The 19,686-nt window shown below is 45.3% G+C and overlaps 1 protein-coding gene across 1 annotated transcript; it reads left to right on the plus strand.

Annotated features, from left to right (window-relative positions):
• The first annotated feature begins 9,371 nt into the window (after positions 1-9,371).
• angptl5 (angiopoietin-like 5) lies at positions 9,372-18,471 on the plus strand. Its single transcript, XM_083642835.1, has 8 exons — positions 9,372-9,452; positions 12,828-12,999; positions 13,200-13,303; positions 13,390-13,483; positions 14,269-14,372; positions 14,458-14,578; positions 15,506-15,691; positions 18,096-18,471. Exons 1-8 carry the CDS (start codon positions 9,387-9,389, stop codon positions 18,413-18,415), a joined length of 1,167 nt encoding a protein of 388 aa, XP_083498961.1. The 5' UTR covers positions 9,372-9,386; the 3' UTR covers positions 18,416-18,471.
• Positions 18,472-19,686: the final 1,215 nt, after the last annotated feature.

Consider the following 19,686-nt stretch of genomic DNA (forward strand, 5'->3'; position numbering starts at 1 on the left):
CATATTTATATTGCAAATCAAGGGCAAAGAAGTTACCATATATGGTTCCTTGCCTGTCGCGGGTAAAATTGTATCCAAAAATGATGTTACCATTTATGGTTCCTTGCCCCTTGTAGGTATCATTTTACATTGTATATATACAAAGAAAACACATATAAACATAAACTTGATCAACAAACTTTATTTGAAAAAACATTTTTTTTATAAATCTCACAACTTGATTTGAATTAGGGCATCTCTCTCTCCCTCCATGTCTCTTTCATCCATTCAGTGTCCTAGAACTCTCCTCTCCTCCTCCTCACCCTCTCTCTCTAACTCGACCAGCAGCATGCAGACTGACCATGCCATTCCACTCTCTTATGCGTGTGCCAGCTTGACCGGCTGGTCTGTGGCTGCTTCTCTCACCCATTCCCCCACGCATCTCCCCCTGCTATGGAACTTTGTTACTGTTACTTCAACACAGTATCAACAGCTATGGAACTTGCTGTAATTTCAACACACTATGGAGAGCTATAGAACTTTCTCCACTGGTAACACTTCATGGTTCTTGATGAAGCAGTTGCGACCAGGTTTGAGGCACAGGTGGACTTTGCAGACCAAGCAGATCACATTTGACCTCTTGATGTCCCTTCTTGCTGCAGTACTTGCAAGTCTGGTGCTTGCTGTTGCATGCTGGGGCATGGAGGAGGGACTTGTCAAACCGCACAGAATTGGCTGGGGTGTGGCTGCGGTGACCACGGACAGGCTTGGGGACATCGGCAGCGGTGGGGCTGCAGCTGGGGCTGCCTGCTGCGCTCCTTCGTGGGCGAGACATCACTAGCTTCTTGCTGCTGGCATCCTTGAACACCTGGATCCGGAAGTGCTTCAGTGGCAGGCCATCCACTGCAAGAGCCTTGCAGTCCCGCCGGTAGATGAGCCAGGTATTTGTGAGGCTGATATCAATTGCATATGCAAACAGCCGCATGTACCACCTCTTGGATTTCAGGGGGGTACGGTAGAGGTGGACCAGCACGTCGCTCTTGTCAATCCCCCCAAGTTGGCATTGTAGCTTTTGATGAAAGCAGGGCAGCTCACTTGCTCCTTCTTCTTGGTGTCGCTACAGTACCGGTAGACTGAGGACATGGGCTCCACCCCCATGTCTGTAGACAGCAGAGTGACAACCCTGTTGTCCTTCCACCTCAGAGCCAGGATCCCATCATCACTGGTGACGTGGTCGTATGTACCACGAGGGACAGCTTTTTTCTCCATCTCCTTGACGGACTTGAGTGGAGGCTGGCTTATTCTGTTGTCCCTGGCCGTCCCTGTGTACCTGCAGTTCTTCTCCTTGAGGTACCGCACAATCTCCAGGCTGGTGAAGAAGTCAATATCAAGCCCAATTTGAATTATTTGTGAAGGAAAACAGTAACAGTGAAGTGTAGATCTACTGAAAACAAAGAATATTGACATATACATTGTAAATATATAACATGATTGACATATCAATTCTAAATATATAATACTAAGTGGAAAATAGCACTTTACTAAATTATATGGCTTACTAGATGGCCAAGTATGGCTTACTAGATGCATCGGGCGTATGTCTGTAAAAGGACACTCAGTCACTTGCACTAGTTTTACCATTAGGGGGCGTATTTGTAAAAAAATGCCTAAGTATGCCTTACTAGATGTATCGAGCGTATGTCTGGAAAAGGACACTCAGTCACTTGCACTAGTTTTACCACATGTGGGCGTATGATCGTCTATGGGCACACCTGTTTTGCCTGTAAACATTTCACTAATTTCACTAATTCTGCGCACATGACACCTATTTCATCATTTAGCACCATCACTTCAATGTATAATGTGTGAGTTTCATCAACCTACCATGGTTAGTTTCAAAGTTCTGAAGCTTTTGTTGAGAGAAGGTACAAGCAGAAATGCTGATTTTCCACTTCCTGAAACACAAGGAAGTTCATGCTGCTCCAGACCTTTGCTGATTGGTCAGATACCATGACAACACTATCTGTCATCAATCATGGTATGTGCTGATTGGCTGGAAGAAATCACATGTTTGCAAAACCTCACTAATTAGCATAGGGGAAACAGTTTGTGATGTCATGGGAAATTACCGAAAACGATGCTTCGCCCTATAAAGGGTTAAAGCTGCCGCAGTTAGACTAAATATTTCCCAACTAACGAACTTGGATTCAACTCATTTCAAAAGATTTTGTTGACATAAAATCACAGCGCCCAAAGATTCAATTGTGCCCTTTACACTAGCCTATAACCTGCACATTTAACATTTTAGGCAATTTTCTGGCCATGCTCCCATTCTCCTCTATGCAGTTTCCAGTTTTCTCATATCAGTGCTTATGGAGGAAAGGAGAAAAGTCGAGATAAACCAGACAAGAGACCAACAGAAGAAGTTGTTTGGAGAGTGTTGGAGAGACACTAGACTGTCATTGGGTTGCTGAAATCATTTTTTTTCTAATAAGTGGGCCTGCCTGGGTCTGGTTGGGGGGTGGGGAGATGTTGGGAAGTTTGCATTGAGAAAACATCCGCCCCTGATGAGGCCAACCCAGCCAGAGCCAGTTTGTCCATGCAGACCATGCAGACAGACGCAGCCATGCGTCCCCTGCTGCCCTCTAGTGGAAAACATGCACCAGTGCTGAAGGACTGCTGCTGGAGCTAGGCTGGGCAACAGTCTGAACTCACTGTCTGAACTTCAGACTGTTCTTCTTGTATTGAACTCTTCAGACTCTGAAGAGTTCAATACAAGAATCTAGGCACACATGTCAAGCTGGACTAGTGTTGTTTCCCTAGCCTCCACAACCAAGAATCCAAATGAATAGTCACATCACAGATGACATCATCGAGTGCTCAGGTGACATCACTGAAGATGTCATCGAGTGCTTGAGTGACATCACTGATCATGTCATAGACATTGTGACATAATCAGTGACATCACTACTCACCAAAATCATCACAAATCTCACAATGTGACCAAAAATGTGGGACATAAATTGCAGACAGAGACAGAGAAACAGACAGACAGAACCCACTTACTCCATTTTATATCAGATGTACAGTATGTATTATGTATGTATGTAGGTAGTGGGGCAGTGGAGTGGTGGCCAATGGTTAGAGAAGCGAGCTTGTGACCGGAAGGTTGTCGGTTCAATCCCCGGGGCCAGCAGGATAAATCTGGGTGGGGAAAGTGAAATAGCAGCGCTTGCCCCTCCTCATTACCACCACCGAGGTGCCCCTGAGCAAGGCCCCCAACCCCAACCGCTCCAGTGGAGCCGCTCAGTGGCCAGCAGATCAGACTGTGGCTGTACTGGGCAGCTTCCAGGTGTGAATGTGTGTGTGAATGTGAACAGGGCGCTCCTGAAAAAGAGAGCAATGCTCTCAGTGAGACTCCCCCTGTATAAATAAAGGTTAAAAAAAATGTATGTACTAGAATCAGAATCACTTTTATTGCCACAGTATGCAAGTTACATACGAGGAATTGGTCTTAGTGTCTGTATGCAGCGTAGCAGGCACAATGCACATCAATATACAGAGATAAGAGGAAAGCTAAAGACAATCACAATGTTGCAAGTGCAATCAAATCAAGTATATATATACAATATGTAGTAGGCTACATGAGTGGAGGAGTGTTCCGTGGATAATAAATATGAGTTTACATTGAATGTACATGACATTTACAGTCTAAGTTAAATAGGCATTAAATAAGCGATGAATTTACATGAATTTAGGGTTAGGGTTAGGGTTCAGCTGAGTTCAGGAGGAGGTAGTGGGTTTGTGGGGGGAAGGGGGGGGGCGTTGTTGGTAGGGTCCTCCTTGGTGCAAGGGGTTTCCGGCCCTTGTTGGTGAGGCTGATGGCGGTTGGGAAGAAGCTGGTCTTGTGGCGAGTGGTTCTGGTCTTTGCAGACATCAGTCTCTTGCCATGGGGGAGTGTCTTAAAGAGTTTGTGGCCAGGGTGGGAGGGGTCGGCCATGATCTTGCGAGACCACTTCAGTGTCCTGGCTGCATGCAGGTCCTGGAGGGATGGCAGGTTGCATCCGATTATCTTCTCAGCACAGTGGAGGATGCGCTGAAGTCTGTTAATGACTTTGAGAGTGGCAGCAGCATACCAGACGGTGATGGAGGAGGTGAGGATGGACTAAACCGCATTAAACTATTTAGAAATACTCGGGCGGGGGAGGGGGTACCTATCTAAAATACCTTCAAATGTCAATGACAACTTTGACCATTTCATTTGTTTAATTGGCTCTCTTGCCTTATTTAGACATGATGCTGCTGCCTGCTATCACTCACTGTGCGTTTCTGATAGAAGCCAGGGCAGGCAACAACTCTCTGTGTGGTTTGGGGGCGGACTTGAGGCAGGACTGAACCATTTTATGAAAATCGAAGGGGGAGGGGGTGGATGATTTTTTTTTGCCAAAATACAATAAAAATAAAAATAAACCATTAGTTTTATTTGTACAATGTGAATAGAATATTCCATTACTGATGATAGGTTAATAATTTAATACTGCAAAACAATTCCAGAGTCTTCCATTTTTTTAGGGCCCCTGTCAGGGCCCCTGTCAGTCAAGGGGCCCTTGGAATCGTCCACACTTTCCTATACAATACTGCGCCACTGTACACATCTACTGCATTCAGACAGTCGTTGGACTGTTTGCTAAACTGGTTTGGGGTGTAATCAGCTACTCCCTACCTAACCTGTTGTGAAATTATTTTGAGAAAAGGCAAGGTGTTAAAATATGACATCGCCATCTATTGGCTCTTGGCTTGCACATTTGTATTCTCTACTACAGCAACGCACACAAAAGCTTGCGAGTGCAATTGAGTACCTTGTCTGAAAAGTATGGATATTATTATGTTAAGATGGTTTAATGTTGATATCAGAAACCATCAATAATTATATTTTTGTGCGTTAAAAACATAATGTGCAATTGTTTCATTGCCTGAGACTAGTGTATGAGAATGAGAAATATTTATTTGTCAAGTGCAATAAAATGTATGCAGAAACAACTGATGACATCAGTCAAATTGACAACTTAAAGAATTGCACTGTACATTGTACAAGGATGACTGGACCTCACAGTATCAAATGGTTTACAGTGACTCTATATACAGCATCAGCATTGATTAGTTGACATTATTATTAGTAGACTTTGTCAAACCAAACGGTTCAGCTATATTTAGAATTGGGAGAGACCATAGAACATTTCACTCCGACCAAAACTTAAAAAAACAACACCGGAAAAATATTGTCTTTAAAGGAGAATTTCGTTTTTTTTAACGTGGACCCTTCTCCTCACATTAATTATGATCTGACGACTCACCCATGGATCTCCGCAGCGTTTCTGGCCGTCCTACGCATTGTCTTGAGTTGGTTGTTGAGGGATGAGATTATGTCGATATGTGGTGAAAACGGGAATAAAACTGGCTATTTAGATGCAGGAAAGACAGGCTGCCACTTGGCCCCCACAGAGCTCTATTTTACGACTGGATTGGAGAGGATTGATCTCAAAACAACGCGTAGGATGGCCAGAAACGCTGCGGAGATCCCTGGGTGAGTCGTCAGATCATAATTAATGTGAGGAGAGGGGTCCAGGTTAAAAAAAAACAAAATTCTCCTTTAAATCTGCGATTCTTTTACGTTTTGGTCTGAGTGGAATGTTATGTGGTCTCTCCTGTTTCTAAATATATCTGAACCGTTTGGTTTGACGACGTAAAACTATTTTTATAAGCATTTTACGAAATGTCTATGGGAAAATAAATGGAGGATGAAAATCTCTGGTACAGTGCTGAATGTGATGATGATGATAGAACAATATGTAGTATACATTTTGAAAGTAACTTGCCCAACTGGCTGATCATACCGCTGCAGGGCTGAGCTTTCTTGGCTACAAACAATCAACAACATAGTTCTTGTTATTCTAAGTAAAGTCAGCTTCACTCTGTCTTTTTATCATGCTGAGTCAGTATCAGGCCCGGCGTTGGGGGGGGCCTGACCTGGCCGGGCCCCCCCATTCCCCAAACTGCCCCCCCCCCCCCATTCATTTTTTTTATTTTGCTAAAAACGTTTTCCCGTTTTTATGTTTTAAAGTTTAAAACGGAATCTGGCTGTCATTAGGCATTGATTAACTGAATGCTATTGCTAACTGTTACTTTGAACATCCATTTGCAATGATTCTGGCTGGATATTAACTATTGTAAATTTGTCACAATGAATGCAATTTGTGCACAGTGTGTAAATACATTTAATATTAATTGTTTAGGCCTAATTATTTGTAAAGTCACAACACATTAGAGATGTGTGTAGTTCTTCATAGATTTAGCCTCTTCATTTTGCTCTCAAATGCACCAGGTTGACGAATTTCACTTTAAAATGTACAAAATCTTCTTCCGGGGGAGAATCCCCCTGGACCCCCCTTGGGTAGCTTGGCCCCCCCAAGCTAGGGGCAGGCCCCCTTTGTAATTTGGGTCTGGAGCCGGGCCTGGTCAGTATGCCTACTGGTGAAAAGTGTATGTAATAATAATATTATGTAGCTACTATTACACATTCACTAGTGCACTTTCACTGCCAAAATGGCGGCATAAAGTGTATTTATGCCATCATTTTGGAGCATTATCAGATTCATATTCAACACCATCAACAACTAATTAATTTTCAATCATTGATCCAGCCTCAGGTTTGAGCTCTGCACTATGTAAGGTAAGTGTAGTGAGGGAAAGGCAACAACTCTGACTTTATAGGCAATAAAAAAAATAATGTTTTCCATAAGAATCAGGAGATTATATGGGAGGCAATGGGGGATTGTGGAAAGGGAGTGAAGCGGTTAAACACAAAAATATGTAGGGTAATATTTCTTCTTATATTGTTTTATATTTGATGGTGGAAAATATGAATAATAACAAAACAAAGTCAACAAAAATAGCTTTGGTTCAGGAAAGGATGCCGACTAAAACATGGTCATGTTAGATGATAGTGGTATATATTTATTTATTGGAACGTAATATCCAATCCCCTAAGACTAATAAACTTGATGCTATTATGCTATAATTATCATGTAGGGTTTAGAAAACCAGATGTGCACCATAATATTATGAGCGCACGTGCAACACACACACACACACACACACACACACACACACACACACACACACACACACACACACACACACACACACACACACACACACACACACACACACACACCTCTACAATTAAGAAAATAAGACAGGAATAAGATGGAGAAGTATTGCACTTTTCTTGTCAGATGGTTGACTATATTCATTATCTTGGCTGCCTGGCAGACGTGTCATTCACATGAATGAACTGTTTTACAAGAGCATGTAACATAGTGCAGATGTGGGGGCCCGAGGGCGACGGAGCAGGCTTTCCACATTCCACTCACTGACCATGGCAGCAGTAAAGTCACATGGGCTCAGGACAGAGACTGACCATGGCAGCAGTAAACTCACATGGGCTCAGGACAGAGACTGACCATGGCAGCAGTAAACTCACATGGGCTAAGGACAGAGACTGACCATGGCAGCAGTAAACTCACATGGGCTCAGGACAGAGACTGACCATGGCAGCAGTAAACTCACATGGGCTCAGGACAGAGACTGACCATGGCAGCAGTAAACTCACATGGGCTCAGGACAGAGACTGACCATGGCAGCAGTAAACTCACATGGGCTCAGGACAGAGACTGACCATGGCAGCAGTAAACTCACATGGGCTCAGGACAGAGACTGACCATGGCAGCAGTAAACTCACATGGGCTCAGGACAGAGACTGACCATGGCAGCAGTAAACTCACATGGGCTCAGGACAGAGACTGACCATGGCAGCAGTAAACTCACATGGGCTCAGGACAGAGACTGACCATGGCAGCAGTAAACTCACATGGGCTCAGGACAGAGACTGACCATGGCAGCAGTAAACTCACATGGGCTCAGGACAGAGACTGACCATGGCAGCAGTAAACTCACATGGGCTCAGGACAGAGACTGACCATGGCAGCAGTAAACTCACATGGGCTCAGGACAGAGGCAAATCTTTTCCTTGGCACTTCTTCCAACACAGTCTTCTTTTTGCGAGCAGCCAGCAGGCCTTCTCCAGCTGCACCCCAACTGGAATGTGTTGTTGCTCTCTATTGCTATTCACTTTCCTCACTGCTTAACTGTCCAATTAACAAGAGTAATTGGTCTGACCTTTCTTGGAAGCTGTTTTCAGACGTCTGACTCAGTGTTCGGAGAGGGGGGTCGGGGGGGGGGGGGGGGGGTACGGGGGGGCTTGCAAAAGCAGAAGAAGCAGAGACGCTGTGAGACACACTGGCTTTGATTACATTGCACCCTACCTTCAGCTGTGGCACAGCTCTCCATCCACACAAACGCATAGAGACAGTCCGCATGTCTGGGAACGCCCATACAGGCTCTAGGAACGCCCACAATAGACACTGGGTTAGCCTGGGGGCGGGCTCAGGGTGGGGTAAATTCCCCCGTTCTATCCATTCAGCAAAGTTAGAATTTAGCTGATAGCCCAGCCCAGGCAGACATGATTTAACCACCGCAGTAAACGCACATCTGAGCAGACGTCTTGTGTTCTGCTCTAGAACCCCCAAACATGTAGTTTAGAGCCGCAGCACCGTCTTTTGGTGAGTCAGCCCATCATGAGATATATCGGCGGTTTTACCCCACTCGCGCCCCAGCCGTTTAACATTTTGTGGGCGTTCCCAGACATGCAGACTGTCTCAAGAGAGAGAGAGAGAGAGGGAGAGAGAGAGAAATTCCCATGCAGTTAGGAGGCTCTCATTTCCCTTCCACATCTGGTTCCCATGCTGTAGGCAGGATGCAGTCTCAATAGCTGTAAAACAACAATGCTTAGTAATGGAGAGACGCACAGAGGGACAGGGGGGCCCACAGATCTGGGATCAGCACATCCTGCTAATATTCACCTTGCCTCCACACTTCTAGCCCCACTGATAAATAGACACGCTGGCCTATTTGTTGACCCCCCCCCCCTCCCTTCTTACAGGGAGTTTGGTCATGGGAGTTTACAAGAAAGAGTGGGAGTGACAGAGTGAGCAAGAGAGAGAGAGAAATAGAGACTCAGCAAGAGAGAGAAGCTTGTGAGAGAGAAGAAAGTGAAGATTGAAAACACTGACAGCTGCAAGGGAGAGATGGAGATGCCACTGCATAGATAGGAAGGAAGGAAGGAAGGAAAGGTTATTGTCAGGGAAGGAGAGTGGGGAATACAAGAGAGCAGAGCTAAATTGTGTTGAGTGAGTTTTGCCTGCTGGTGGAGGAGTGGACAAGTTCAGCCCCCTCATTCCTGGAGGAAAGACTCACAGCAGCAAAGTCCAAGTCCGACAGGGAGCAACATGATGTGGATACATCTCCTGCTGCTGCTTCCAGCTCACCTGCCTTCCTCCACCTGTCTCTCTATAGTATGTACAATCTGTTGATCTGCCTTCCTCCACCTGTCTCTCTCTATAGTATGTACAATATGTTGATCTGCTCAACTCATCTAGCTTGTCTCTCACTCTTGTCTATCTTACATCGAATGAGTGTGAAAAGCTGTGCTGTGTGGTCAGCCAAATGCTAGAGGAAATGTTTCCTTCACCAGAAAGATGCATATTTGAAGAACTCTGGTGAGAGTCTTTTCAAGCTGTATTATGGGGGCCAATAGGTGAGTAATCTGTGCTTGTAACCTCTATTTTACAATCGTTTCAAGTGTCATGTGGATCACACTGAAAGTGTCAAGTGGATCACACTGAAAGTGTCATGTGGATCACACTGAAAGTGTCCTGTGGATCACACTGAAAGTGTCATGTGGATCACACACTGAAAGTGTCCTGTGGATCACACTGAAAGTGTCATGTGGATCACACTGAAAGTGTCCTGTGGATCACACTGAAAGTGTCCTGTGGATCACACTTTCGTCATGTGGATCACACTGAAAGTGTCATGTGGATCACACTGAAAGTGTCCTGTGGATCACACTGAAAGTGTCATGTGGATCACACTGAAAGTGTCCTGTGGATCACACTGAAAGTGTCCTGTGGATCACACTGAAAGTGTCCTGTGGATCACACTGAAAGTGTCATGTGGATCACACTGAAAGTGTCCTGTGGATCACACTGAAAGTGTCGTGTGGATCACACTGAAAGTGTCGTGTGGATCACACTGAAAGTGTCCTGTGGATCACGCACTGAAAGTGTCCTGTGGATCACACTGAAATTGTCCTGTGGATCACACTGAAAGTGTCTTGTGGATCACACTGAAAGTGTCCTGTGGATCACACTGAAAGTGTCATGTGGATCACACTGAAAGTGTCCTGTGGATCACACTGAAAGTGTCCTGTGGATCACACTGAAAGTGTCATGTGGATCACACTGAAAGTGTCCTGTGGATCACACTGAAAGTGTCCTGTGGATCACAGTGAAAGTGTCATGTGGATCACACTGAAAGTGTCCTGTGGATCACACTGAAAGTGTCCTGTGGATCACACTGAAAGTGTCCTGTGGATCACACTGAAAGTGTCGTGTGGATCACACTGAAAGTGTCCTGTGGATCACACTGAAAGTGTCATGTGGATCACGCACTGAAAGTGTCGTGTGGATCACACTGAAATTGTCATGTGGATCACACACTGAAAGTGTCCTGTGGATCACACTGAAATTGTCCTGTGGATCACACTGAAAGTGTCATGTGGATCACACTGAAAGTGTCATGTGGATCACACTGAAAGTGTCCTGTGGATCACACTGAAAGTGCCATGTGGATCACACTGAAAGTGTCCTGTGGATCACACTGAAAGTGTCCTGTGGATCACACTGAAAGTGTCATGTGGATCACACTGAAAGTGTCCTGTGGATCACACTGAAAGTGTCCTGTGGATCACACTGAAAGTGTCGTGTGGATCACACTGAAAGTGTCCTGTGGATCACGCACTGAAAGTGTCCTGTGGATCACACTGAAAGTGTCATGTGGATCACACTGAAAGTGTCCTGTGGATCACACTGAAAGGGTCATGTGGATCACGCACTGAAAGTGTGCTGTGGATCACACTGAAATTGTCATGTGGATCACACACTGAAAGTGTCCTGTGGATCACACTGAAAGTGTCCTGTGGATCACACTGAAAGTGTCCTGTGGATCACACTGAAAGTGTCGTGTGGATCACACTGAAAGTGTCCTGTGGATCACACTGACAGTGTCATGTGGATCACACTGAAAGTGTCGTGTGGATCACACTGAAAGTGTCATGTGGATCACACTGACAGTGTCATGTGGATCACACTGAAAGTGTCATGTGGATCACATCTGGGATGGTTACAAATTACTTGCCTATAAAAGGTAGGATCAATTATTGATGACCAAAATTGAAAAGTAGTCCATACCTTTTTAAATCCCTGAGCCTAAACTGCTTTTGGAGTATGGAAAATATAATAGACTGAGATTTTGTTATATTGATGTATCTTGCAGACGTTTCCAACTTAAACAAAAGAACATAATTCTTTCATCATTTTTAGCATCATAATTTCCCCGCCCATCATGTATTATAAATGTGTGTTGCCAGTGCTGCTTCTAGAAATGGTGATGCAACCAGAAAGAAACCTAAAGAGTTGGATTCAGGCATCCTGGTGGATAATAATAGTGTCAAAGTTTTTTTTTTATCGGACAATTCACAGAGACAATGATGAGCTGGTGGGGACGTGGTGTTTTGCTCAAGGACACTTCAGCAGGGCGGCTATTTGCTGACTACACAGGCCCTGCAGTGGAAGGGCGGTCTCACTCATTATGCGCCTGACTGGATCAACAGCACTTGTGTTACATCATGAATACAACTCTTCTTCACTGGTGCTGAATGTCATCCTGCCTCTTCCTGCTACCTTTCCCGTCTTTCTATGTAACAAAGGTGAAATGCCATAAAGTGATCTATATAATTAACTAACTAACCATTGTTTCACTCAAGTATTTCACTACAGTAGATGATCATGTGCTACATTGATTGTTCAATGTGTTATTATTACTACTGTAATTTGCTACTGTGGTGTCAGCTAGCCCTCCTTTCCCTGTTCTCTCCATATACTCTCTCATATTCCCCCTGCTCTCCCTCCCCACCTCCTCCCCTTCCCGAACCCCCCCCCCCCCACACACACTATTCTAAAGCATGGCATCCATCCTATTTTAAAGCATGGCACCCATTCTCTTTATTTTCCCCTTCCCCTGCTCCTTCCCCACCACCTATACTCCCCAGCATTTCCCATTCCCTCCCCACCTCATCACTTTCCTGCTCTCTCCTCTCTCACATTCCCCCTGCTCTCCCTCCCTTCTCCTGCTCTCTCCTCCGCTCTATCCTATATTTCTATATTTTCTATATTTCTTTATCAATTGTTCAATGTGTTATCATTACTACTGTACTTTGCTACTGTTGTGTCAGCTAGAATTAGCTAGACATATTTTCTGTGAAGCCCTCTGGGACATGCTTGTGAATTAGGGCTATACAAATAAACTTGACTTGACTTGACTTGACTACATAAAAAGAATTAGGGTTGTATTTCAAACTGGTTTTCTATTGTTCTGCCCCCCCCCCCCCCCCATTTTCTTCTTCTTCTGAGAGCACATTTCAATAATTCACAATAATAATAAATAATCTAACATTCCAGATAAGGAAATCAGATCAGCTGTTTTTGAAGTATCCCAGGCTGGATACTTTCTGTTTAATTTGTAATGTGACTGATTACATAGTCTAAGCTAGGTATTAGTTGGGAATGTGGTCATTCAAACTTTCGTTGCGGTCCTTTCTTTATTGCCAGGACACAGGAAACAGCACACCTTTCAGCCAATCAGAGATCGTCGATGAGGACTTCTCTGAAGCTTCTGTGAAAATCCAAAAGCCTCTCGGAGGGGGCAAAGGTCGCGAGGCATGCTCCATCCCATGTGACATCACTGCCAAGCTGCTGCGAGATGAGAAACATTCACTTTGTGGTAAAGGTTCTTTCCTCTTTTAGCGGTGATGATAACACTACGACACTTTTGTAGTGTTATCATCGCCGCTATAAGAAAGTGTCTACGTTTGGGTCTGTGTGTGTGTGTGTGTGTGTGTGTGTGTGTGTGTGTGTGTGTGTGTGTGCGTGCGTGCGTGCGTGCGTGCGTGCGTGTGCGTGTGCGTGTGCGTGCGTGTGTAGGCCCTCTACAGCAGACTCTGCTGGCATACGGGCGAAGTACCCGCAAGCTGATCAGAGACGTGATGGAAGAGCAGCAGAGAGCACTTGACTTCCTCACTAGTCAGGTAAAGTGGTCTTCTCTCCTGGTAACTCCTGGTTTCTAAGCGTCTGATTGGCCGGCTGTACGTACAGTATAGTGTCACGTTTTCAGGTCACAGAGCTGATGAGCAAAGTGCAGACCCTCAGCTCAGAGGTTCAGAGGAGCAACACAGAGATGTACTCCATCAAGCCTGTGCAGTCCCACGGTAGGTAGCTGCACACACACACACACACACACACACACACACACACACACACACACACACAAGCACACACACACACACACACACACACACACACACACACACACACACACAAGCACACACACACACACACACACACACACACACACACACACACACACGACAGAAAAAAACACACATGGGAAACTGTTGGAGATGTTTAGCTGATTTTAATGCTGACATGTTATTCGCCATTTAAGTGGACGGCATGCTCATTTTTGTCTTCAGCGCTGCTATTGGACAACATTGCTCTACAGCAGGGATACTCAACTTGCTTTGCCCGGGGGCCACTTTCGTGAAATGATAGAAGGCCAGGGGCCAGTTAATAAACAATCAAAATAAATTTTTCTGTAGCGGATTGTAGGTTTTTGGGGTGTCAGCTGGAGTTTAGTCTGACAATGTTGTGCACACCGGATAGTTAGTTAGGTTAAGTTAGTTAGGTTAAGTACATACATAAGTGCCTGGGTAGCGAGCAAACGGCAGTATTTGACAATTTAGCAGCTAAATCATAGATTATTGAAAGATATTCCATATTCCAGACTGAAATGCTATAACAGAAGTGGAGTATTGGCCAGAATAGCATGAACATTTGGACACTTATTCAGCGGGTATCTTGCATGTTGCGTTCAGGTGCACTGTAAAAAAAAAAAAAAAAAAAAATGCAATTCCATCCGCAAGTTGAGTATCACTGCTCTACAGAATGTTAATTTATTCGTGATCACGAAGGAGAATGTCTTTGCTTTGATTAGGACGTGACTGCAGTGACATCAAGGACAATCTCATCTCAGTGGTCCCCAAAATCCCCAGTGGGATTTATATTGTCCACCCAGAGAATACCGACTGGTCCTTTGAGGTAAACATAGCCTACATGATTCCCTCGCAGCCGGTCGCTCGCTCTCTCACCGTATGCCAGCGTAACACGACAACTTGTGCTGCAGGTATTCTGTGAGATGGACTATATGGGCGGCGGGTGGACAGTGATGCAGAGGAGGACAGATGGATTGACCGACTTCAAACGACCCTGGGCAGATTACACAGATGGCTTTGGACACCTTCCAGGTCCTCCTACAGTACAAACTCTTAAAGAGTAACTACACTCAAACACAAATTTTTGGTGAAGCCTGATGTCTAATGGTGAAAAATAGGGTACTGAACTGACCTCTTATTGGCTGGTCTTTGTGTCAGGTGTTGTACTCTATAGAGCAGGGGTGGCCAAACCTTTTTGGTTGTGGGCCGCATACAGAAAAATATAAGGAGTCTCGGGCCAAACAATATTAAGCGCGGCAGTTTTCACGGCAAAAGAAATTGGACCAGAAAACCCTTGTGCCATCAAAAATGTAATTTCTACCTAAATAAATATATGACATAGTTTATTGATGTGCTCACCTATTACAATGGATATTTCTGTATGTTTTCAATTTTTTCTTTTCCTGTGCCAACAGGTTAAGACAGATAATTTTACATAACATTAGTATTAAACATTGATTCAGTATTAAAAATTATTAAAAATAAATAGACCAGGTCAGGGTACTCAAGTATAACCCATTTTCAATGGTTTTAAATTGAAAAAACGAAATGGGGGAATCAGGTTTTTTTGTTTTTGTTTTAAAACAAAAAAACGGAAAAACGTTTTTAGCAAAAAATAAAAAAATAAAAAAATAAAATTGTCAATTCATGGCGGGCCATTTAAAAATGGGCAGCGGGCCGCAGTTGGCCCGTGGGCCGTAGTTTGGCCACCCCTGACAGAGGGTGACATCACAGGGAACAGAGACCAGCCAATAGCATTACCCTATTTTTCACCATTTATGTCAGGCTTTCCCACAGATTTATGTGGGGTGTAGTTACGATGATGCCCCCGCCATTGGCTGGTTATGGCATAGCCTCCTTCACTTTCTATGTTTTTATGTATTGTGTGTGTGTGTGTGTGTGTGTGTGTGTGTGTGTGTGTGTGTGTGTGTGTGTGTGTGTGTGTGTGTGTGTGTGTAGGAGAACACTGGTTGGGCCTCAGGAAGGTGTTTCACATCCTTAATCAGAAAGAGACTCGGTTCCAGCTCCACGTTGCTCTGGTCTCCCATGATGACATCACCTCATATGCATCATATGATGATTTCCGCCTGGACAATGAAACGCTGTTCTACAGTATACACCTGGGCAGATATGCAGGCAGTGCAGGTACAGTTCTACAGTATACACCTGGGCAGATATGCAGGCAGTGCAGGTACAGTTCTACAGTATACACCTGGGCAGATATGCAGGCAGTGCAGGTACAGTTCTACAGTATACACCTGGGCAGATATGCAGGCAGTGCAGGTACAGTTCTACAGTATACACCTGGGCAGATATGCAGGCAGTGCAGGTACAGTTCTACAGTATACACCTGGGCAGATATGCAGGCAGTGCAGGTACAGTTCTACAGTATACACCTGGGCAGATATGCAGGCAGTGCAGGTACAGTTCTACAGTATACACCTGGGCAGATATGCAGGCAGTGCAGGTACAGTTCTACAGTATACACCTGGGCAGATATGCAGGCAGTGCAGGTACAGTTCTACAGTATACACCTGGGCAGATATGCAGGCAGTGCAGGTACAGTTCTACAGTATACACCTGGGCAGATATGCAGGCAGTGCAGGTACAGTTCTACAGTATACACCTGGGCAGATATGCAGGCAGTGCAGGTACAGTTCTACAGTATACACCTGGGCAGATATGCAGGCAGTGCAGGTACAGTTCTACAGTATACACCTGGGCAGATATGCAGGCAGTGCAGGTACAGTTCTACAGTATACACCTGGGCAGATATGCAGGCAGTGCAGGTACAGTTCTACAGTATACACCTGGGCAGATATGCAGGCAGTGCAGGTACAGTTCTACAGTATACACCTGGGCAGATATGCAGGCAGTGCAGGTACAGTTCTACAGTATACACCTGGGCAGATATGCAGGCAGTGCAGGTACAGTTCTACAGTATACACCTGGGCAGATATGCAGGCAGTGCAGGTACAGTTCTACAGTATACACCTGGGCAGATATGCAGGCAGTGCAGGTACAGTTCTACAGTATACACCTGGGCAGATATGCAGGCAGTGCAGGTACAGTTCTACAGTATACACCTGGGCAGATATGCAGGCAGTGCAGGTATAAATACACAAATCAAAGACGGTGGACATTTCAGACAGTGTAGCCTACTCATTGAAATCATGCATGCACCATGTAGCCTACTGTAGCCTATGCATTCAAAATGTCTGCAATATCTTTTACTCCCCCCCCATGTTTTTCTTCCCCCTTTTATTTTATTTTTATTAACCCATTGATACCTGATGCAGCATTTGCGTGTATATCCCTCATTTGTGTGTTTATCCCTTTAAGACCGCGAACCGCGTCACGCGGTTCGCGGTCTTAAAGGGATACACACACAAATGCTGCATCAGGTATCAATGGGTTAAACCTTTATTTAACCAGGTAAAAGACTCATTGAGATTTCAAATAGCTTTTTCAAGAGGAACCTGGCTAAGAGGGCAGCATAAAAACAAACACATCAGGTTCCATACAGACACACAAATAAACATTTGAAGAGGGAGACTTGAAATTACATAAGTAATGAGTTAGCAGCAAGTTCCAATACCTCCACGTTCCAAGTCCTTTAAAATTGAACCAAAGGCTTCATATGAAATTAGTGCTGGCAGTTTGAAGTCTTTCTGGAAGGTGTTCCAGGTAAAAGGAGCAGCATATTTGAAAGCTTTTTTAGCTTTGCTAAAAGCTTTGCTGTCCCGGGTTGTTGCTCAACCCCCTCTGCTGATCTGGGGAGAGGTGTAGAATAGCACACACATGCTTCCTCCGATAGCTTACATGCGCAGTCACCCGCCGCTTCTTTTCCCCTGACAGCGAGGAGTTTCACCGGCAGGACATCGTAGCGCATGGTCACGGTATTCCTCCCCAGTTCCCCTCCCCCTGAACAGGCACTGTAATAGAAAAATTGCTGAAATGCCTTGTTGATCCATCAATAATGAGATGCCCGTTTCAAGTGTATTTAGGAGGATTTATTCCACATTTACATCTGTGCACAGAGTCTCCCCGACCACGTTGTCAGAAGGAGCCACGAGTTCTCTTCTTCACACTCTCATATAGTGATAGTAGGGTGCCCTCCCCACCCTGATCTCTGCTGTGAAATTCCACTAGCTCATACAACTTATATCCAAGTCAGTACTTTTCCATGACGCCAGTAGCTCAATCTGATGTTCACAAGACACAATAACCTAGGTCTACTCACACAAGACAAGATATCTCCCTATACAGGAATGTTCTGCAATGATGAAGAGCATAGTTCACAAAATACATCTTAGAAGAGCCATAGATCATAAGCAATCAATCAATAAGCACTCAATCAATAATTTACTATCACAGCACCCCCGACCGACCAGAGGGGGCACTAAGTACAGCGACCAGGACCGATACCCCCACCGGCCAAGCCGGAAGTACCGCAACCGGGAATTGAACCTGGTGGGTGCGGTGGTAGGTGAGTGCTTTGTTACCTCTACACCACCTATAGATGCCCCTCTTGTGTGTTTCTGTGCAGGCGATGCGTTCCGTGGCTATGACCAGGATCAGAACCAGGACACGGCTCCGTTCAGCGCATCCGACGTGGACAACGACGGCTGCGTTCCTTTCTGCTCCATCAACAACCAGACGGTGGAGAGCTGCAGCTCCCGGCACAACCAGACGGGATGGTGGTTCAACCAGTGCGGCCTGGCAAACCTCAACGGCTCTCCGCAAGACCCGGAGCAGAGCCGGGGCCGGAGCACGCACATCCTCTGGGACACCTGGACGCAGAACGGAGTCCCTCACAGCATCAAGTCTGTCACCATGAAGATCAGGAGGATCACCACCAATAATTGACGGTGGGAAAGAGGGTGGTGGTGGAGGAGGAGAAGAAGAGGGAGAGCTGGGCGTGATGGGACAATGTCAGTATTGTGTAAGTTGCACTGCTGCATCCTATGTGCACCCAAAAGTTCTAATAAAACAGGATTCACGTTTGGTCGCCGTCTCTTTTGACCTCATTGCAACTCACTATCTATTCTGAAAACATGAGTATAGGATGCCATTGATCCCTTTACTTATAGCCCCTCCAATTTGTATATTCACCACTATCCGAGTTTTTGAGATATGGCCCTGTGACAGCTAAACATGAGTTTGACATAATTTGCTGTAAAAAGTCTGTTTACATTTGCAATGTTTTGCAAAAAATTGGAAGCAGGTAAATCCTTATTTTGAGTTATGACAGCATAAGAAACTTAAAAAATATATTCCATACACGCCAGGCAGTATGTGGATGTAGCCAACATTAGATGATCAAATAACTCCATATTATCTTCAGCAGGCAACAGGCATGCTGCTGTGTAAGAACTCTCAGCCAGGCAAAAGCCCAACGCGCCAAGTTGATGAATGAATCAGTCTGCTACCCAACCCATCTTCTCTCTTCGGCTGGAATGTCTGGAGCATCATGTCATGTCATGCACTCTGTGCCCCAGCTGCTGTCTGAAAACCCTGGGAGAGGGATGATATTGTTGGCAGTGCTGTCACCACCAGGTGCTGAAGGCTGTTAGTGGTCGTCCAACGCAATGCCCCTCGACCCAGTGAGGCAGGGCACTGGAAGAGAGGCCCCAGCCCCAGCTGAGAGTTGTATCTGGCCTTGGAACAGTACAGGAGTGGTCAGCTGGTGAATGACTGAGGGAAACCATTTGAATGTTCCCAGAAACAATCACACTGACCATGCTTTGGCCAGATATTATGCTGCTGTCAGAAAGATCAGACAGGTGGTCCATCCGTGGTCGAGCTTGACCTGTGGTGGAGCAGATGAGGCCAGTGATGGGAAGAAGGCAATGTATGCTGGGGTTTGGTGGATGGGCATGGCAGCAGACAAGGTGGCATCATGCATTTCGGTCTGTACACAATTACATCCAAGTGGGATGCAAAGAAATAGCAGGGCAATCTTTCTCTGCAAGGACATCACAGGCAGCGCGACAAGAGCGCTGTTCAAGAAGGGCCATCCCATGCTTCATGGACACATGGGTGAGGGCATCACACATAAACATGCAAAGTCAAGATTTTGAATAAACACAGTCCACATCGTATAGGCCAAATAATGTAACAACTCAATATACTGCATG

Source organism: Poromitra crassiceps (genome assembly GCF_964638095.1).
Source record: "Poromitra crassiceps genome assembly, chromosome: 1".
In the NCBI taxonomy this organism is placed as follows: Eukaryota; Metazoa; Chordata; class Actinopteri; order Beryciformes; family Melamphaidae; genus Poromitra; species Poromitra crassiceps.